This window comes from Phyllostomus hastatus, unplaced genomic scaffold (genome assembly GCF_019186645.2).
Source record: "Phyllostomus hastatus isolate PE091 unplaced genomic scaffold, TTU_PhHast_1.1 phas_scaffold_216, whole genome shotgun sequence".
Classification (NCBI taxonomy): Eukaryota; Metazoa; Chordata; class Mammalia; order Chiroptera; family Phyllostomidae; genus Phyllostomus; species Phyllostomus hastatus.
In genome coordinates, this window is record NW_025334018.1 from 6,812,462 (window position 1) to 6,834,069 (window position 21,608).

General features: G+C 45.9%; 1 protein-coding gene across 2 annotated transcripts; it reads right to left on the minus strand.

Annotated features, from left to right (window-relative positions):
- Positions 1-1,943: 1,943 nt before the first annotated feature.
- PGLYRP3 (peptidoglycan recognition protein 3) lies at positions 1,944-21,402 on the minus strand. Of its 2 annotated transcripts, none has more exons than XM_045817357.1 (9): positions 21,166-21,402; positions 16,723-16,818; positions 15,351-15,458; positions 14,255-14,456; positions 10,353-10,471; positions 9,210-9,359; positions 5,963-6,161; positions 3,419-3,537; positions 1,944-2,752 (listed from the first exon to the last, which is right to left on the minus strand). In XM_045817357.1, the coding sequence occupies exons 2-9, from the start codon at positions 16,775-16,777 to the stop codon at positions 2,553-2,555; spliced, it is 1,152 nt and encodes a 383-aa protein (XP_045673313.1). In that variant the 5' UTR covers positions 16,778-16,818; positions 21,166-21,402; the 3' UTR covers positions 1,944-2,552. The 2 variants fall into 2 exon arrangements, with proteins under 2 accessions (XP_045673313.1, XP_045673312.1); XM_045817356.1 differs by having other exon boundaries at positions 1,946-2,752; positions 21,121-21,402.
- Positions 21,403-21,608: the final 206 nt, after the last annotated feature.

Consider the following 21,608-nt stretch of genomic DNA (forward strand, 5'->3'; position numbering starts at 1 on the left):
GGGCACTCTCCCCACTAGAGAGAGAGTGGCCATTCCGTTTTTACTTCCCCACAGAAACTGCTTGTCTCTGTGTATGTCTTTCTCGTGTTTCGACGAGCCATCTACAACGTTCCGTGCTCACTACAGGCAGGTGAGCATGCATCAAGTTGACGCACAAGGAAAGACTCCCAGCCTCACAGGAGAGTTCTTTAGAGAGACCCACTGGGGTCCTAGAATGTGCACAAGCCCACCCACATGGGAATTAGCACCAGAAAGGCCCAGTTTGCTTGGGGGAAGCAGCAGAAGGGACTGAAGTCTGACAGAGAGTGGAGCAAGTGCCATTATTCCCTCTCAGACCCCGCCCCTACATACAGCATCACAACCCAGCAACTGGGTTACCCTGCCCTGGTGAACACCTAAGGTTCCACCCTTCATACATAACAGGTATGACAAGACAAAAAAGAATGGCTCAAACAAAAGAACAGATCAAACCTTCAGAGCAAATACAACTAAGCGACCAAGAGATAGCCAACCTATCATATGCACAGTTCAAAGCACTGGTGATCAGGATGCTCACAGAATTGGTTGAATTCGGTTGCAAATTAGATGAAAAAATGAAGGGTATGCTAAGTGAAATGAAGGAAAGTGCACAGGGAACCAATAGTGATGGGAAGAAAACGTGGACTCAAATCAATGGAGTGGACCAGAAGGAAGAAAGAAACAACCAAACAGAAAAGAATGAAGAAATAAGAATTCAAAAAAATGAGGAGAGGTTTAGGAACCTCCAGGACATCTTTAAACATTCCAACATCTGAATTATAGGGGTACCAGAAGGGCAAGAGGAAGAGTAACAAGTGGAAAAGTTATTTGAACAAATGATAAAGTAAAGTTTCTCCAATCTGGCAAAGGAAATAGACTTCCAGGAAGTCCAGGAAGCTCAGAGAGTCCCAAAGAAGTGGGAGCCAAGGAGGAACACACCAAGGCACATCATAATTACATTAGCCAAGGTTAAAAATGGAGAGAATCCTATAAGCAGCAAGAGATAAGGAAACAGTTACCTACAAAGGAGTTCCCATCAGACTATCAGCTGATTTCTCAAAAGAGACCTTGCAGGCAAGAAGGGGCTGGAAAGAATTCCAAGTCATGAAAGGCAAGGACCTACATCCAAGATTGCTTTATCCAGCTAAGCTTTCATTTAGAATGGAAGGGCAGATAAAGTGCTTCTCAGATAAGGACAAGTTAAAGGACTTCATCACCACCAAGCCCTTATTATATGAAATATTAAAGGTATTTATCTAAGAAAAAGAAGATAAAAAATATGAACAGTAAATGACAACAAATGCAGTTATTAACAACCAAACCTAAAAACAAACAAAAAAAAAAACTAAGCAAACAACTAGAACAGGAACAGAATCACAGGAAAGGAGATCACATGGAGGGTTAGCAACAGGGGAGTGGGAGGAGGAGAGAGGAGGGAAAGTACAGAGAATAAAATATATTTTTTTAAACCCTGCCTGATGGTAAAAGGCATAAAACACTCTAGAAGCAAAAACAGTATAAATACCAAATGTATAGGGAAAAGTCCATATTTCTGGCTGCTTCTATTTATCTCTCTCCTTCCTCCTCCTCCCTTTGTTTCCAGATCATGCAAAACAAGAGCCAGCTCCTGTGCTGCTAGTGACCAGCAGTACTAGTCTGCCCTTGTCTCAAAGGAGCGGTCACAGCTCAGCCTGCTGCTGAGCTGGCTAGGCAGGAGCAGGCAGCAGGTGCTGGGAAGCTTGCATGGACTCAGCCCAGGCTTGGGTCTGGAGGAGCAAATAGTCCCTGTCTTTAGGGAGCACTGAGATGATAGAGACACAGCAACTATTACAAACAAGTGACCAGAGCTGGCTGTGAAACTGGGAAGGAATGGGAACAGAGAATGTTGGCAGGATTGGGGACTGTTCAAGAAGGGTTCCCCAAAGAGGGGATGATGAACAAATCTAAAAGGAAATGGAGACTTGGATAACTCATTCATTTATTCATCCAGTTCTTCCACAAATAACTGCAGCATCTACTGGATTCTAGACAATACTGAAGGACTGGGGACACAGAGGTGAGTAAAACCATACCACCTTACAATCTAGTGGAGACACACATGTCTAGAAGCAAGTCCTGAATAAGGGTTGCATCCATGTGTGGACAAGTCAGTGTGTGAGCAGGCAGAAGGGGTGGGAGAATTGACCCAGGTCTCGTGTGAGGCTCAGGGTTGCCACCCAGACAGCAAGGAAGATGTGCAGGCAAAGGGGTGCATACAAAAAAGCAAGAAGTCAACCAAGGTCCAGCCATTGTGTCACTGGGCTAAAGAGGTGGGCAACCAGGGGAGAAGAGAATGAGAAGGGAAGGCTGGGCCCAGACTCAGAGGGCTGGCATGCCTCTACAGGGATTGGGGGCCACTGGAGGATGATAAAAGGAGAGATAGGATCACAGGAGGGATAGGATGGGGTTGACAGGGAGTGGACATGAGGTGTTGAGCCAGGCTACAGAGTGAGAACAGGGGAGGTCCAGCAGCCAGGTGGGTGGCGAGTGCAGTCTCAAAAGGAGCTGGTGCCTCCTCTCTGTTTGAAGTGGGGCCAGGTACTGATGATGTCATACAAAGCCTTCCCAGGAGACAGAAGGTTGACAATATCACTGTGCCCCACCAAAAGGTAGTTGGGAATCAGGTACCCCTTGTCCACTGCACACTGGATCAGGCTCTGGGCTGCCTCCAACGCTGCAGCATTTGGTGGCTTTTCTGAAAAATACATATACCCATCAATCATCAGAGTCTCAAGGTTACTTGCTCAGAGCAGGGCCAAGCACCTGCATTCCAATCTCCCTCTCCCACACCCCCACCACCATAGCCAACAAATTCACATAATCTGTGGCAGCCAGACACAATGAGAAAACAAGGTCATTATATTCCTTGACTCCTCTTTGCAAAGCTTCTTCTGGAAAGTTGGAAACTGCTCTGGATGAGAACTGCAGCACAGCACACCGCTTCTCAGCAGGCACCAGGAGGCAGACATGGCACCCCTGGACTGTCCATGCTTTACCATAACAGGTAGTGATGGTCCTCAACATTTGTTGCCATGGTTACCAAGGAAGAAAATATCTTTGCTGACTGAGCCATAAAAGCACCAAAGTTTGCAAAAGATTATGTTCCCTCTTGCTCCATATTTGCCTTTGGCATGGCTATAAAGATAGATGGAACTGGGTATGCAGATGGGTAAATTTGGGGGAAAACTTTCTGCCTGGGAGGGACTCCTGATGACCTGCATCCTATATTGAGTCCCTGAAAGCTAAAATGCACCACTGACAATGCCAGACACCACAAGGTTGCCTTGTCCTTCCTGCTCCCCAGACATTCCACATGAAGCTTCACCACCCAGAACCCTTCTGCCCCATGCTCACTCCTTACCTACAAAGTTGCCCATGAAGGCAATTCCTAGGGCAATATCATTGTATCCATAGGTGTGAGAGCCTTGGATATGCCAGCCAACTCCTTCATACACACCACCATCCTGACCCACCAGGAAACTAGGATTGGGCAAAGAAAAATGCAAAAAGTTACTCTGGGAAGAAGAATTGGCTTCATTTACTCCTTAAATCATTCATTCATTCTTTCATTCGTCACATATTACTGAACGTCTCCTATGTGCCAATGTATGCAGAGACAAAAAAGAGGAACAAACAAACAAAAAAAACAGTCACAGTCTCTGAACCTGAGAAGTGAGCTCAGACAGTGACAAGCGATGATAACAGCAACTTCAGTGTACTGCAGCGTGGCCTTTTTTCCCACAGTGCCCCTGAATCAGACCCTTCCAAGGTGACCAGTGACCACCTTGACACTAGTACATTTTCTCTTCTGAGTTACACTGGCCCTGCTGACCCCTCTTTTCTTAAAACGTTAACTTTCCTGGGCTTCCAGGAGCCACACCTTCCTGGTTTTCCCCTACTTGGCCGGTTTCTTGCGGGCCCTCTCCTATCCCCTACCCCTTCCCTAGAAAGTGGTGCTCCTCAGGATTCCAGTCTAGCCCCTTCTCTCATCTCACTCAGCATGTTTTTCCTACACAATCACTCAGTCCCATAGCTTCAATTATTATCTATAAAACCAACATGTCCAAACCAACACAGCTTCTCCTGTGATTTCCTCAGCCAGAAAATTTGGGCATCATCCTGAACACCTCCCTCTCCCTACCCCAGCCCCATCCAATCATGAGTCATGGCTTGTCAATTGTCTCTCTTCTCTCAGTGTCAGCTGCTGCCATTATGATGCTCCAGGTCACCACCACCTTTGTCTGGATTTCTGCAATAACTCCCTGCCCAGAGTTTTGCCCACTTCCATCCCATTCCTAAAATAGCACCTGGAATGACTTTGTTAAGATATGAATCCTACCATAGGGCATGACTTTCTAGTTGCTTTCAAATTCAATCTATAAGAACCCACTTCAGGGCCCTTTGTGACGTGGCTCCGGTTGGCCTCTCCAGTCTCACCTCTCACCATTTTCCTCTGATATCTACTGTTATATATGAGTTAAAGTTCTTCAGTTCCTCAAAGATACATGCTCTGTCTAGACCCTAGCATATGCTGCTGTACTCACCTGGACATTTCTTGCCCCTCTTTGCCTGACTAATCCCCACTCCTTATCCATGCCCCAACTTGGATGCCCCTTTACCTGGAGCCCTGCCTGACACACTCACTCCCCCAAAGGTTTGCTAATGATTCAACCTGTGCCCATCCTATTCCTCATCCATTACAGTGCCTCACTCTTACTTGGCCTTACGAAGTTTGCTATCTTCCTTCTCACCTCCACAGGGGAAGGAACCATATTTATCTTGTTGAGCACTGGGCATGTAGCAGACACCCAATGAATACTGGTTAAAATGTTAGAAAACAGTGAGTGAGGGGGTGCTTTGTCCTGATTACAGTCAACATCAGTATTAGAGATGCAACATGAGTCTGGAGGGTGAGGGGGCACCATAACAGGTTTTGAAGGTCAGGGGACAGGATTGAGCCATTGAAAGCTGAACGAGAAAGGAAAACTAATATCCCTTAGCTTCTGGTATTTTCTATTCAGGGTTTTCAAATTTATAGTCCATTCCCTGTTATCTGTGCTGCACAACCATGGCAAGGCTGTGGAAAGTCCTGCAAAGGGCAATAGCAGCTTCTTCTATTTGCAAAGGCTGCTTTTACAGTGGGAGTTAAGAGGAGAGGCAGCCAGTCCAGAACAAGTCACGTGCCAAAGTAAATTCACTTGAGACTTTGCAAAAGCTGTTGTGATTAAGTCACAGATGAATGATTGCAATTTATCCTCACCTAACCCTGCATCCCTTCTATGAAATTCCAAGGCAACTCCTATTTAGCTTCTGCTATTCCATTAACTCAATGTGTTTCTTTATGATAGACTTGGCATTAAAGGAACCAAAAAAGAACATTCAAATTTCACTCTACATCTTCAAGTAGATATAGTATCGCTGTCCCAATTGTAGAGATGAGGCTAAAGGGGCCCAGAAAGGTTAAAAAGATCCTGTATGTATAAAATGGTGTAAATAGTACCAGAGCTATCACAGGATTCTAACATCAGAGGCAGCAAGTTGTGGTTGTGCCAGACTGAGGAAGAGGGTGAGCAGGGCCTGTGTCTCTAAGTGGTTGGAAGGGATTAAATAAAATAGGCAAAATCTTCAGTGGTCTTCCATAAGGGTCTCACAGTCTTGCTTTGCCACTATTGCTTCTAATGTCTCCTTTTCAGAGTCTTCCCTTGAAGAGAACGTGCCCAGGAGAGATACTAACCCTTAGCTATGTCTGAATAATAGTCCAGAATCTCACCCAAATAAAACATCATGTCTTATGTAAAGCCTTTCACACAAAGGAAGGGCTCAGTAAATATTGATTCCCTCCCACAGCCCTCCTTCCTATAGTGTTGAAGAAAAGGAGGGTCAGATTTCCACCAATCCCACTTACTGATATCCAATGTCACAGAAGTTCAGTTTGTCCATGTGGTAGGACTGTGTGTCTCGGACTCGAGCCTGGCAGTCCATGGGTGTGTGGCAAGTTGCCCCAGCAGTGTGGATGATGATGACATATTTGGCTGGGATGTTCATTTTAGGGCAGTATGTCTCTCTGGCTTCCCAAGATGACCGCATGATGATGCTGGGGCAAGCTGTGGCAAGGTGAAAAACCAAGGCCATGGGAATGCATCTGTGCCCACAAATGGATAATCACACCACCGCAGGCTGAGCTGCTCCTCAGTCACCCCAACCTCTGGCACCATGGGCACATCCTAACATGAATTCAGCTGTGGGGCACTAGGAAAGGCCAGATAGGGAATGTCTGGGTCAGGTGGCTACAGCCAGTGGACAAGGGCAAAAATCTACAGGTTCTGATTACAACTATGGAAACCAGTGTGTTAGCAGAGGTGAAAGAACTATTGATCATACAGAGTCAGCCATTCCATTCAAAAGACTAGGTGTACCTACCTGCCTAAATATGCATTTCAAATGTATGCAGGTGTGTGTACTTATGTAAGAGGACCAAAATGCAGAAATCAGAGCTGACTCTCTAAACTGATCACATGTACACATGGAAGTAATTTGAAATCTATAAAGAACTCTACAAATGTGAAAAGATTATCATTATTGAAGATAGCACCTATCTGAAAGCAAGAAAAACTTTAGAGATTTACAATATTTAAAAGGTTAATACAAAATATCCTTGAGTCCGACTTCCAGCAAGATGGAGGATAGGTGGATGCACCATACCCCCACGCACAACCAGGATTGGAACAACAACAATTTAGAGGCAGAATAACACCCAGAACTGACAGAAAATTTATCTAAATGGAAGTCGGACAGCCAAGAAGTTAAAATAGACCCGTTTATCCAGACTGGTAGGAGGGACGGAGAGGAGCAGCCGGGCACCGGGTCGCAGCGCAGAGAACAGGGAGAACTAGGTGCATAAGGCCACTGGGAGCGTGTAAGGCATCTGGGGCGCAAAAGATTGCAGTGGGCAGACCCTGAGTACGCAGGCGGCAGCTGGCAAACCCAGCGAGGCAGCAATTGTGGACCAGGGCAGAGCGCGCAACCCAGGATCCCAGAGAAGGGACTGAGATCCCACGGAGAATGGAGCTACGGCCATTGTTCCCTCCCGCCCCTGCCCCCACATACAGCATCACAATCTAGCAACTGGGGTGCCCGGCCCTGGTGAACACCTAAGGCTCTGCCCCTCACCGTAACAGGAGCGACCAGTCCAAAAAAAAAAAAGAGAGAGAGAGAGAGAGAGAGAGAGAGAGAGATGGCTCAAACAGAAGCACAAATCAGTGCCCCAGAACTCATCCTTTTGAGCGACCAAGAGATAGCTAACCTATCAGATGCACAGTTCAAAACACTGGTGATCAGGAAGCTCACAGAATTGGTTCATTTTGGTCACAAATTAGATGAAAAAATGCAGGTTACTATAAAAGAAATGAAGAAAAATGCATAGGGAACCAACAGTGATGGGAAGGAAACTGGGACTCAAAACAATAGAGTGGACCAAAAGAAAGAAAGCAACAACCAAACAGAAAAGAATGGAGAAATAAGAATTCAAAAAAATGAGGAGAAGCTTAGGAACCTCCAGGACATCTTTAAATGTTCCAACATCCGAATTATAGGGGTACCAGAAGGGCAAGAGGTAGAGCAACAGATTGAAAACGTATTTGAACAAATAATAAAGGAGAACTTCCCCATTCTGGCAAAGGAAATAGACTTCCAGGAAGACCAGGAAGCTAAGAGAGCCCCAAAGAAGTTGGACCCAAGAAGAAACACACCAAGGCACATCATAATTACATTGGCCAAGGTAAAAATGAAGGAGAGAATCCTAGAAGCAGCAAGAGATAAGGGGACAGTAACCTACAAACAAGTTCCCATCAGACTGTCAGCTGATTTCTCAAAAGAGACCTTATAGGCAATAAGGGGCTGGAAAGAAGTATTTCAAGTCCTATAAAAGACAAGGACCTATATCCCAGATTACTCTATCCAGCAAAGCTTTCATTTAGAATGGAAGGGCAGATAAAGTGCTTCTCAGATAAGGTCAAGTTAAAGGAGTTCATCATCACCAAGCCCTTATTTTATGAAATGTTAAAGGGACTTATCTAAGAAAAGAAGATTAAAAAAAAACATGGATAGTAAAAGGACAGCAAACTCACAATTATTAACAACCACACCTAATGCAAAACCAAAAGAAACTAAGCAAACAACTAGAACAGGAACAGAACCACAGAAATGGAGATCACATGGAGGGTTAGCAACAGGGGAGTGGGAAGAGGAGAGAGGGGAAAAGGTACAAGAATAAGTAGCATAGATTGTATGTAGGAAATAGACAGGGGGAGGGTAAGAATAGTATGAGAAATGTAGAAGCTGAAGAACTTATAAATATGACACATGGACATGAACTAAAGTGGGAGGAAGTGGATGGGAGAGGGTATACAGGGTAGAGGGGAGTGAAGGGGGGAAATGGGACAACTGTAAGAGCATAATCAATAAAATATATTAAAAAAAGGAAAAAAATATCCTTGAGTCCAAGAAAAGATCCACTCTAGCAGAAAGCATTAAGCTACTGAAGTGTCCATTAATTGTACTGGTTTTAGGTTGCTGCTTGCTCACCCCCAAACAGGGCATGATTTTCATCATCCAGTTTCTTGAAATATTCACTCTGATGTCAGTGTAATCTGTGAAGGCAAGTTTTTTTCACCGCTCTGGTCATGTTGCAGGTTGGCTGAGTTTTGCACTTAGAAAGGTTGTGTGTGTGTGTGCTCACATAGTGTACACAAATTTGTGCATGTGTGTTTAGTTCCCCATTACCACACTGTATTTTTCTCTAAGCCTTCCTGCCATCTGACATCACATGTATTTTACTTGTTGATTTCTTTATTTTCTGTCTTTCTTCACAGAAATATGAAGTTTTTTCTGTTTTGTTCATGGCTGTAGCCTTAGTACCTAGAAAAACACTTAGTATTCAGTAAATATCTGTTGATGAAGTGAAAAATGTGTGTATATACATCTTTATGTCAAAAATGGCTCCATGGCTATGTCATTCCAATGAGAAGGAGAGATCAGGAAAGTACCCTCTCAGAATTTTCTGGATCTCAGCGTGAGGTGTCCTCGGTCCAAAAAACTGCCCCTAATGGTTGAGTGTCACTGAGAGGAAGGTGAGCTGGGACTGAGGACCTTACCTTTCCTGGGCACTGGCTGCTTATGGGCTGGGCACACCTCTTCTTCCAAGAGAAGTGGCTGAATATACCTGGGTGACAGGTGACCTTTCCGGATGGCGTAGAAGATCAGGTCCTCTGCAGCTGATAAGGCAGCTGGGCTGGGACTGCTGCCTGGAAGAGGATGACATGGAACACCAAACTGTCACCAAGAAACTCCAGCATGGTCTAGATCTGGAGGAAGGATAAGGAGACCACCTGACCCTAAATAGCTGATGAATGGGAAGAGAGGAAGCTGGTCCAGTAGCCAGGACAGGGGGTCTAAGAGGCAAGGAACTACTTGGACAGAGCTCTTGGAGACCAAGTTGGTGACCTCTTTCAAGTGCTAAGACTTTTATTCACACCATCTTTAGGTGGAAGAGCTGGGAGGCAATAAAAGCTACATGCAAAGGGAGGCCTACATGACCAAGCAGGCACTCCCTAGCATGGAGAAAGGGGTGACAATACTTACTTAGTGGCTCCCACAATCCAGCATGTGGCAAGTGCTCTTTTCATCCATTAACTCATATAATTCTCAAAGAAAACCTCTAAGATAAGTGTTGTTCCTAGCCCAGTTAGCAGATGAGCATCTGGCAGGTGCCAGTCATTTAGCTATTAGCTCTTGACTCCACCCTGCCCTGTGCTTGCCTCTGTTTTGCAGGGAGCTAAAAAGCTGCAAAGGACATTCCTCAGACTTCCTTGCCTGCTGGCTTTGGTTGGGTCTTCCCCATGTGAGACACTGGAGGAAGAAAGAGGCCATGCTTGTCTGCCTTTGCCAGGTACAGCTCAGTGTCACACAACTTCAGACTCCAGAAGTGATGGCAAAACTGAGCTCAAGCAGTGTCAGCCTCACCAGAGCACAGACCAGAGAAGAGGAAGAGGACAAAAAGGGTGCCATGTCATAGAATCCAAGCAAGGAAAGAACTTCAGGACAGTATGAGATAGGCTGGAAGGAGAGGAGCGTGGGCAGCATTTGAGATCTAACTTCCCAAGCCTACATGGTCAGTTTGACTCAAACAAATTCTATAAAAAATTCAAAAGAAAAAGAAAAGAGAGGGGTGTGGAGATGAGGGAGTGAAGGAAGTATAGACAATGCTCTGGCAGAGGGACAGAGGGGATGACCATTACCTTCCTTGGTGCCAAAGAAGGCAAGGCCCAGCGAGATGCTGTTGTAGCCCTGAGTGTGCAGACCTTGGACGTTCCAGCCAACACCTTCATACACCCTGCCATCGTCCCCAACCAGGAAGCTGCCAGGCAAGGAAACATGGATTGAATGGCAAATCCCTATGACAGGAAATCTCTCCCCCATCCTCAGAAGGAAAAGGGTTCTAGAGGCTCATAAAAAGCACTAAGCTTCAGTGACCTAACAGTGGGAGAGAGGGGGGATCACCTAGTTTAGACTTCCCAGACGTCTTTAAGTGTTGTGACTTCATTTACATGTGCTTCACAGAACCTCCCTTTAAAAATGCTGATTTGGTTTGAAGTGGAATTTGAACCTGAGGACATTAGTTTAACATATTTCAAGGGCATAAGAATGCATTTGTCAAGTTCTTAATTATAGAATCAAGCACTTGAACATTTAAAACAACTTAAATTCAGGACTTCCTTTTTATTATATGACTTTTTCTTAAGTTTCTCTTCGGGAGTGCCTGTAAACTCTTCTTTATCACAGAAACTTCTTTAGAATCTTCCCTTTTTCACTTTATATTTTAATATATTTTATTGATTATGCTATTACAGTTGTCCCATTTTGCCGCTTCACTACCCTCCACCCTGGACACACCCTCCCACCTACTTTCCCCCTCTTTAGTTCATATCCATGGGTCATACTTATAAGTTCTTTGGCTTCTATATTTCCTATACTGTTCTTACCCTCCCCCTTTATATTTTCTACCTACCATTTATGCTACTGATTCTCTGTACCTTTTCCCCCTCTCTCCTCCCACTCCCCTATTGATAACCTTCCATGTGATCTCCATTTTTGTGATTCTGTTCCTGTTCTAGTTGTTTGCTTAGTTTGCTTTTGTTTTTGTTTGAGGTGTGGTTATTAATAACTGTGACTTTGCTGTCATTTTACTGGTCATATTTTTTATCTTCTTTTTCTTAGATAAATACCTTTAACATTTCATATAATAAGGGCTTGGTGATGATGAACACCTTTAACTTGACCTTATCTGAGAAGCACTTTATCTGCCCTCCCATTCTAAATGAAAGCTTAGCTGGATAGAGCAATCTTGGATGTAGGTCCTTGTCTTTCATGACTTGGAATACTTCTTTCCAGCCCCTTTTGCTTATAAGGTCTTGAGAAATCAGCTGACAGTTTTATGGGAATACCTTTATAGGTAACTGTCTCTTTATCTCTTGCTCCTTCTAGGATTCTCTCCTTCTCTCATTTTTACCTTGGCTAATGTAATTATGATGTGCCTTGGTGTGTTCTTCCTTGGGTCCAACTTCTTTGGGACTCTCTGAGCTTCCTGGAAGTCTATTTCCTTTGCCAGATTAGGGAAGTTCTCCTTTATTATTTGTTCAAATAACTTTTCCACTTGTTACTCTTCCTCTTCCCCTTCTGGTACCCCTATAATTTGGATATTGGAATGTTTAAAGATGTCCTGGAGGTTACTAAGCCTTTCCTCATTTTTTTTAATTCTTATTTCTTCATTCTTTTGTGATTGGATGTTTCTTTCTTCCTCCTGGTCCACACCATTGACTTGAACCTGTTTCCTTCCCATCACTATTGGTTCCCTGTGCATTTTCCTTTATTTTATTTAGTGTAGCCTTTATTTTTTCCATCTAATTTGCAACCAAATTCAACCAATTCTGTGAGCATTCTGATTACCAGTGTTTTGAACTGTGCACCTGATAGGTTGGGTACCTTTTAATTGCTTAGTTGTATTTTTTCTGGAGTTTTGATCTGTTCTTTCATTTGGGCCATTTTTTTTCTGTCTTGACGTGCCTGTTATGTAGTGAGGGGCAGAGCCTTAGGTGTTCACCAGGGTGGGGCAATCCACGTCACTGGGTTGTGACACTATGTGGGGAAAGGATCTGAGAGGGAACAATGGCGCTTGCTCTGCTCTCTGCCAGATTTCAGTCACTTCCCCCATTTCCCACAAGCAAATTGGGCTGTGCTGGTGCTGATTCCAGGTGGGTGGGCTTGTGTATGTTCTAAGACCCTGTGGGTCTCTCCACTGAACTCCCCTGTGAGGCTGGGAGTTTCTCCTGCTGCCGCCTCAACCCCCACAGGTGTTTTCAGTCAGAGGGTTTGAGGCTTTATTTCCCCGCACTGGAGCCCTGGGTTGCGTGGTCTGTTTCCCTCCCCAATTGTTTTTCCCAGTTTATCTACATGCGAATGTGGGACCACCCGCTCCACAATCCACTGCCTCGCTGGGTCTGCCAGCCACCGCCTTGCCACGAGTCCTCTCCACCCCAGTTGCCCATCTCCACCCCTCCTACCGGTCTGGATGAATGTTTCTTTAACTCCTTGGTTGTTGGACTTCCATACAATTTGGTTTTCTATCACTTCTAGTTGTTTTTTGTTTTTAAATTGTTGTTGTCCTTCTTTTGGTTGTGCAAGGAGGCACAGTGTGTCTACCTATACCTCCATCTTGGCCAGAAGTCTCCTTTTTCAGTTTATTTTTTAAAACAAATGTATTATTCTTTTGTTCTACGTGCACCCTTCTCTTTGCTTCTTTAAATCTTTCTCATCCTCCACTTTCTAACCACAGACTTGAGAATTCATGTTGTTACGACTCTTGCCATATTCAGCTTCCACAGCAAGCTGAACACAGAGAGAACACTCCCCTGAGGTCCCCCAAAGACCCTGAGTGGAGATGGGCAGACTTCCCATTCTGCGCTGACATCAGCCTGAGGTTCAGGGAGCCTTAGCATGTCCAGCACACCCCTGGCTTTGCTGCCAGCACATTCAACATGTTCCTGTGTCACAGTGATCAGCCCACTGTGAACAGTCCCTCAAGGCTGCTGTCAGCTGCACTGTACTCACAGCAGGCTGTTAAATTGTCACCACAAAGCCTGACTTGGAGACTCAACAGCTGAAATCCCCTGGAAATGCTCTGGCAGAAGAGGGGACCCAGCAGTAACAGCAGTGGCAGTGGCAGTTCTCGTGGCAGGGACAGCAGCTGAGTTGTAGTGAACACAGCTACCCCAGAGGGAGGATGAAGACCCTGCTACCACCCCCAGCCCCAGGGACTCTGGAGCTGCAACGAGGCCTCCAACTGCTCTTACTTATTTACATCTAAAAATAAATTAAGGACATGGATTACACTTTCCAAATGGGTAATTCAGAAAGCATTTATATTTGTCTTTAGAATTCAGGGAGGAAAGCTCTATTCCCACACTCTCTCCCTTCTTATGAAGATAGATAGATGATAGATAGATAGATAGATAGATAGATAGATAGATCTTCATATATATAGGAAATCTTGGCCTCCACTGATAATCCTCAGCACAGATACCCAGTCTCCATGCCTCACACTTGTCTTAACATGGGGCTGTCCTCACTCCAACCCCAAAGCCATACCTCCTATGGAACCCCAGTGTCACTGTGAGGTGGCCTCGCAGGGTACCTGGTGGGGACTGCTTCTCAGCATAAAAACCTGTCCGTGTGTGAAAATGGAGCAGGCAGTCTGGGAGAGTCTGGGTCCACGCTCCCCAGTGGTGTGACTCTTTCTAACCTCCCCAGACCACAGTGTTCTCACCCAAGAAGCAGGACTGGTAATGTTTCTCCTGCCTGTTCCTCAGAGCTGCTGGGAGGGCCCGCATGGCTAATTCTTGTGAAGACCTTGTAAACCATGATGTTCTTCGAGCTGCAAGAGAGCAGCTGTGGGGACTACACGAGGTCCCTTGCTTCCTTCCCAGATCTCCCAGAGTCCTAGACCACATCTGAATAAGTAGCTCACGGCCTCCCTGCTAATGATCCTGGGAGGATTTTGGATTTTGCATGTTTGTTTTAACACTTCATACTTATTTTTAAAAGCAGCATGAATGGGAAAACAGAACAGGTGGAAGGCTCTTACTTGTAGGCCACATCACACCAGCCTTTGGTGTTGATGGAATGGGACTGAAGGTCCCGCAGCTTCTGGCTGCAAACATTCTGCTCCTGGCACTCCATCCCCATGAGCTGGTCCGAGATGACATAGGCCACGGGTGGGGTCAGCAGGGCCCTGCAGGTCAGTGATTGTGCCCCCCACTCCTTGCGGGAGACAATGGTGGGGGTACCTGCAGGGGGTGCAAAGGATGGCACATGGCAGCTCCTACTCACTTCCCCTGACAGGCTGCCAGCGCCACCCTTGTCCTCTCCTGCCCTGATGGGGGGACAGGCCCTGGGGAAGAAGTTTGCCACCCACAGCCTCCCCTTCCCATTCTCTATAGTCTGTTTAGGCTAAAAAAATTTCCCCATTGGACTCTGTGTTCAGCCTGGAAGTCAAGTTGCCTTCATTTCCAAACACTGGCTTCTTGTACTTCCCTAGAAGACATCCCATCCTCAACTCCTCTCAGGCCGGCTTCTCCCTCGAGGCCTTCAGAAAGCAGCCCCGGGGACACTCACGCCCAACCCTGGGGTCTGAGCTACCTTCTCTTGAAGCACCTCACCTGGTTGCTTTAGGAAGCACTGTCCTCACTGGCATTTGCCCCGGGTCTCTAAATGTGTCTTTTGTCTGGCCCTCCCCTCACAAAGGTGACTCTCAGGAAGTTCTGCCACTCTCCTCAAACTAGAGACTCCAGGATCTAGAGCCCACAGGAAGTTCCATGAACATCAGGTACATAGCTCTCTCTTTCAGATGAAAAGTCACTGTGCACAGGGCTGTGAGAGCCCCGAAGGGCCCCAGTTTCCCTGAGGCTCCCTGTCTGTGTCCATCTTGGTGCCTCTGGAAGCTCACTCAGGGACAGGATATCTCCACCCTCCTACTGAGACCTGAGAATAGGGACTTTGTCTTTCCTACCCAGGGCCACTCTCCTTTCTGCACCTCACCTTTGCCTGAGGGCTCCAGACAATCCATGGCACTCTGGCAAATGCCCCTCTTGGGATCCCACCCGCCCCCACCCCACCACAATGAAGTCCTGAGAGGCATTCTGGCCACCTAAGCAGCCCCAGCCAATGCCAAACCACCTCACCATTGCGACCCTTTTGAATGAACTGCGAGATGCTGACAAACAGGTCCAGAAGCTGCTCCGACACTCCTCTGGCTTGGGTTTCATTCCAGGAGAACCAAGGAGAATCCCCTACAAAGGAACATTGCACTTGGTGCTGGTCCTTACAGAACACCTGGACCATCCCAGAGGCATGGGCTCCACATCCCCACCCCACAGCCCACAGCCTCTCTGCCTCCCCAAGTTCCCTGGCTTCCTCTAGGAAACAAGACAGAGATGTTTCTTTCTGGCCTCACCCTCCCTCTGCCTCTCACATCTGCCCCAATGATGCCTTCGTGTTCCCATCTTCCCCCAACCCTCCCTCCATTCCTGGTACTCTGCAATCTCTCTGTCCCTTATCTGAACAGCCCAGACTTTCCCACTTCACCTGCTTACCTATTAATAAATCAGAATGTCCCATGCCAAAATGTCATCATCATTTTGAGCTAACACAGAAACACATACTAAACACCTACTGATCCAGATAAGGTTCTTAAAATATAGAAGTTTCCCAACTGTTGTGACTGCTCTTACAAACTAGGTGTTTTAGATAGGATTAATTGAGGATTAGTCATTACAAATATGTCTCATTTCCCTCTGCCTGTCCAGTACCTGAGGTCATGGGAGCAATAATCCCTAGAAGCAGCAATGTCACCAGCATCGCCACCCACAGGCTGTGCTTTGTTGGTTACAAAGCATTCTCAAGAACACTATCAGATTTGTGGCTTAAAACCACTTTAGAAGATGAGCAAAGCATATCAACTACTCCCTCTACACAGATGAGAAACTAAGGATCAGAGAGATTAAGTTACTTGCCTAAGAGACACAGACCTTAAGCTATGGACTTGGATCCTGACCCAAGCTTTTTGGCCCCAGAGCAATGTGCATAACTACTACCTTCTCCAGCCTCCCCAAAGTTATCGGATGACCTTGGACAACTGACCTTGTCACTGCCACAGTGTGGCCTGTTTCTCTGGCTACACAACAAGGTCAGGAAGGGTCTCCACCAAGGCTGAGATTCTGCACTTTTGTGAAATCATCAGGAACACATACATGACCATGACACTGAGGACAAGGCGTGCTGGGCAAACTGGAGAGACTGAGGACTACAGCCATCTCAGCAGGGAGGAGGAACCAGAGCTGGGCTCAGAAGGGGAACATCACCTCACCTCAGAAGGGGCCACCTCACAGTGACCCTGGGGTTCCATAGGAGGTGTGGCATTGGGGATAGAGGGAGGACAGCCCTGAGTTAAGACTCAGTGGGGAGGAGTGATGAGTCTAGAGAGGACAATTTGAAAGTGAAACCAGGTTGGGGCTGATGCCAAAAGTACTTCTGACCCAATGAAAGAAATCTTACCCCAGGCACTGAGACCCAGAGCTGAAAAGAAAAGAAGCAACAGCAGCATCCTCATGTGGTCCCAGGACACAAATTAGAGCAATGTGGACCACAGCCCTGAAAGAGATACAGACAGTTAATCCAACAGTGCTCACTTTTCCAACAGGATACAACCCTGCATGGTGTCCTGTCTGCCTCCCGCCCAAACTGTGGACTTCCTGAAGGTCAGCACCTGGCCAGGCTTCTCACCATCCCCAACATAGGGCCTGACTCTCAGCAGGTGCTCAGTAGAGGTGAGGGCATCAACATCTCCGTCTAGCCACCACCCTTGCCCACCTCCTATGACCCTGGGAGCTCCTAGTCCCTCAGAAGAGCCCAGTGCCTCATCTGAAGCCTTCCAGTACACATAGGAACAATTTCTAAAATCCTTTAGTAGCTGTTATGAATAAATCCTGTGTAGATAATTTCACATATGTGCTGTAAGTTTATATATAATCCTTTAACAATTCATATATTATGAACCCCACTTTTTTAAAGTGTTTTAATTATATTTTATTGACTATGCTATTACAGTTGTCCTGATTTTTCCCCCTTTGTCCCCCTCCACCCAGCACCTAGCACCTCCCTCAGGCAATGCCCCCACCATTGTTCATATCCATGGATCATGTATATAATTTCTTTGGCTACCCTATTTCCTATACTGTACTGTACATCCCCATGGCTATTCTGTAACCACCTATTTGTACTGCTTAATCTCCTCACCTCTTCACCCATTCCCCTACACCTACCTCCCATCTGGCAACCATCAATACGCTTTCTGTATCCATGATTCTGTCTCTGTTCTTTCTGTTTGCTTAGTTTGTTTTTCAGATTCAATTGATGGTAGATATGTATTTATTGCCATTTTATTGTCCATAGTTCTGATCTTTTTCTTAAATAAATCCCTTTAAAATTTCATATAATAATGGTTTAATGATGATGAACTCCTTTAGTTTTTTCTTGTCTGGGAAACTCTTTATCTGCCCTTCAATTCTAAATGATATCTTTGCTGGGTAGAACACTCTTGGCTTTAGTTCCCTGCTTTTCATGACTTTGAATATTTCTTGCCAGTCCCTTCTAGCCTGCAAAGTTTCTTTTGAGAAATCAGATAACAGTCTTATGGGAACTCCCCTGTAGGTAACTAACTTCTTTTCTCTTGCCACTTTTACGACTCTCTCTTTATCTTTAACTTTTGGCATTTTGATTATGATGTGTCTTAGAATGGGCCTCTTTGCATCCATCTTGTTTGGGATTCTCTGTGCTTCTTGGACTTGCATGTTTATTTCCTTCACCAAATAAGGGAAATTTTTTTTCATTATTTTTTCAAATAGATTTCCAGTTTCTTGCTGTTTCTCTTCTCCTTCTGGCACCCCTATGATGAGAATGCTGGAACACTTGAAGTTGTCCTAGAGGTGCTTACACCATGCTCATTTTGGAGGGTTCTTTTTTCTTCTTGTTCTGATTGGTTGTTTTTTGCTTTCCTATGTTCCAAATTATTAATTTGATTCTCAGCTTAACCTACTCTACTGTTCTTTATTTCAATTAATGTATTCTTTGTTTCTGACTCTATCTTTTTTATGCTGTTGAGGTCCTCACTAAGTTCCTTGAGCATCCTTGTAACCAGTGTTTTGAACTTTGCATCTGATAGATTGCTTATCTCCTTTTTGTTTAGTTCTTTTTCTGGAGTTTTGATCTGTTATTTCACTTGGGTCATGTTTCTTTGCCTCCTCATTTTGGCAGCCTCCCTGTGTTTGTGTCTATGTATTAGGTAGAGCTACTATGAATCCCTGTCTTGGTAACATGATCTAATATAGTAGGTATCCTGTAGGGTCCAGTGGCACAGCCTCTCCTATCCCTCAAGCTGGGTACTCCAGGTGCACCCTCTGTGTTGGCTGAGTACACTCTCCTCTTGTAGTGCAAGGACTGTCTGTGACCACTGACCACCAACCTCTGCCCTCCTTGGCAAATGAGCTGTACAGGAGCAGGGTAGTGGTGCTCTGACATGGTCTGTAGCTATCCACTGGGTGCACAGGCTTTGGGGTATCCCAGGTGGTGCAAGCCAAGGTCAGCCTCCACCTGTGTCCTGCCCAGAGCCACCCTGCCTGAGCTATAAAGCAATCTGAGATGGCTGCTACTTGTGCTGGGCTTGGAGATTTCCAGGCAAAACCAAACTATGAAGCTAGGCTGACTGCTGCTAGTGCCAGGCCTGGGGCCACTTAGCAAAAAGTACAGTAGCTGGGGGCTTCCTGAGACTGGCTATTGCTTATTTGATAGGATTTAGGGAGTTGTGAAGCATGAGCCAAAACCAGCCATTCATATGGAAATGTCACAGTTAATAGTTCAGGTGGTCCCATAAGTTGGATGGGATGGAGTCTTAGGGATCTCCATGTGGGGCAAACAGTGTTAGCCAGGCTGATGGAGTCTCAGATATGGTACCCACCTGCTGACTCTGTGGGAAAAGGGCTCAGAAAAGGGGACAGTGGCCTCTGCCCACCATTCTTTCTGGGAGAAAGCAATTCCCCCAGCTCCCACATTGATGCCAGACATTTCACTTCCTCCCCGTATGCCATTTGTGCCTTTCAAGCTGCTACCCCGGTGCTGGAGTTCAGACAGAGTGAGTCTAAGTACATGTGTGGATTCTTTAAAGAGAACTGCTTGGGACTTCAGAAGTTTCTTCCACCAACTTAATCCCTGCTGGGTTTTGCAGCCAGAAGTTTGGGGACTTCTCTTCCTGGCACTGGAATGCTGGGCTGGGGAACCTGGTGTGCAGCTGGAACTCCTTGCTCTTGAGATCCCCCTCCTGAATTTTTATACGTCATATGTGGATGTGGGACCAGCCCTTTCCATGTCTCCACCCCTCCTACTGGCCTAGATGGATGTGGTTTCTTTAATTCCATGGTTGTCAGACTTCATTCAACTAGATTTCTGACTGTTCTGAGTGATGGCTGTTCTATATTTTAGTTGTAATCTTTATTAACCCTACTTTTATAAGTGAACACACTGAGGCTCAGAGGAACTAAACTATAAGTAGGGCCAGGACTAGCTTCATCCCCAGCACTATTTGAGAGTCAGAGTTGTGTCAGATCATCCAGTTTGGTCCTCTACCCCACAAAAATCCTACCAGATGCTAATAACAGCAACAGTTACATCCTATATTACAGGTATTTGTGAAGGACTCCATGGACGTTCCATTAAATTTCCTCACAGTGCTCTATGAGACCCACTCTTACCATCAGGAAACTGGGCCTAAGTTACCCAACCAGTAGGAGCAGAGTAGCACAACACCCAGGTCTGTCTGACTTCATAGTCTGTGCCTGAAACTTCTCTGCAACCTGCTTGACTTTCTGGTGGTGGAGTTTCAATGTGGGCCCAAGAGGTTGAACTCTAGGACCTCTACAGTCCTTTCCAGCTGCAGGAATCTTTTCTGCTGTCAGGAAGAAATGAATTCTTACCTGTGTTTAATCAAAATTAAATATCAGCTCCCTGGGATATCAATCAAAACATCAACTCTTCTCCCAATTATCCTACTGAGAAACTACAGGGGGAGGTTTGAGGTAAAATGGGAAATAATCACCCTCCAGAGTTTTTTTTTAATAATCAGTGGTCCTCAGATGGAAAATGTTTAGAACCACTGTTTAAGACTTGAGCATGTGGGAGCTTCCTTAAATTAGAACAAGCAACCTTTTGGCAAAAAAAAATGCTGAATATTCCTTTCATCTGAGAAAACTGTGCACTGAAGAAAAAAATAAGCCCATCAAATATGAGGACAGGCACCTAATAAACAGGCAGGACAGTGTTCAGACTCCTTCAAGGGCCAAACAAGAGACCCCAAGAGCTTGCCCCAAGAGGGAAGCTCTGTAGGCTAGCCTCCTGCAAAGCTACCTGGAAACCAACAATCAATTCTAGTCAACGGGTGATCTGCATGCTTCCTCAACCACTAATGTTACCTTGCAAATGTTGTCCTGAGGTGTCACATCTTTGGGCTGAAACTGCAAGGCTTGAGCCCGGCTTTGATCATGCCAGGGTGTCTCCCACCCCCAGTCCCACTCCCACCTCCAATCACAAATGTTGAGCTGACAAAATAGGCTGGGGCCAAGGTTCAGCCACCTTGGCTCACATTCTTATGCATTCTGTACACTTTACAAAAGAAGGATGCAAGTGAGACATAATACATAAGATTCAGGGTTAGAGAGAAAGGGAAGAAATTGTGTAGAAGTAAACCCAGGACCCACAGCCAATAGATAAAATTTTCTTATTAGGAAGAATTCAAGATGAGAGACCAGAGCAACTTTCTCCACTGTGTTAACCTGATAGACTCTAGTCCCTTCTTTGAGACAAGGCTTCCCAAGAAAACCCACCCACACTCACACTCAGAAATACCTGGGAATCCCGTGCAGGTCAGGGTGCAGGTTGCAGGTTGCTCACCCCTCATTGGCTGACAGCTCCTCCCTTTCAGACTTGGCTTTGGCCCTGCCCTCCTTGGCCAGCAGCTGCCTCCTCTGGCTTTCACTCTCCCGACACTAGAGGGCACTCTCTCCCAGGAATGAAGCTTTGGGCTCTGGCTTCTCACAGAGGAGGAAAGCTGGATCCTTAAAAATAAAAGGTAAAGAAGAGGCAGAGTTCTGAGGCTCTGAGCCTGCTCCCTCCACAGCACCAAGGGGAACTTGGTGAAACCAGACTCGGGTTGAGAGCAGAGACCCGCCCTGTGAATAAGCCCAGGTGCCTCCTCCCTGGGAAAGAACGAGATTGCCCAAGAGCCATGAGCTCCTTCCTCCTCCCAGACTTCAAGAAGCCTGGCCAATGTGGGGGTGCCCGTGGGACCTGGGTTTTCACAACCCTGATGTATCTAAATTACCATTGAGCTGTTT

Excerpts from the sequence above, each read along its gene's own strand:
- PGLYRP3 (XM_045817357.1), bottom strand. The coding sequence starts at position 16,777 with ATGAGGATGCTGCTGTTGCTTCTTTTCTTTTCAGCTCTGGGTCTCAGT. Across the intron at positions 15,459-16,722 it reads TCTGGGTCTCAGTGCCTGGG|GGGATTCTCCTTGGTTCTCC; the intron begins GTAAGATTTCTT and ends GTTCCTTTGTAG. Across the intron at positions 3,538-5,962 it reads TTCTGTGACATTGGATATCA|TTTCCTGGTGGGTCAGGATG; the intron begins GTAAGTGGGATT and ends GCCCAATCCTAG.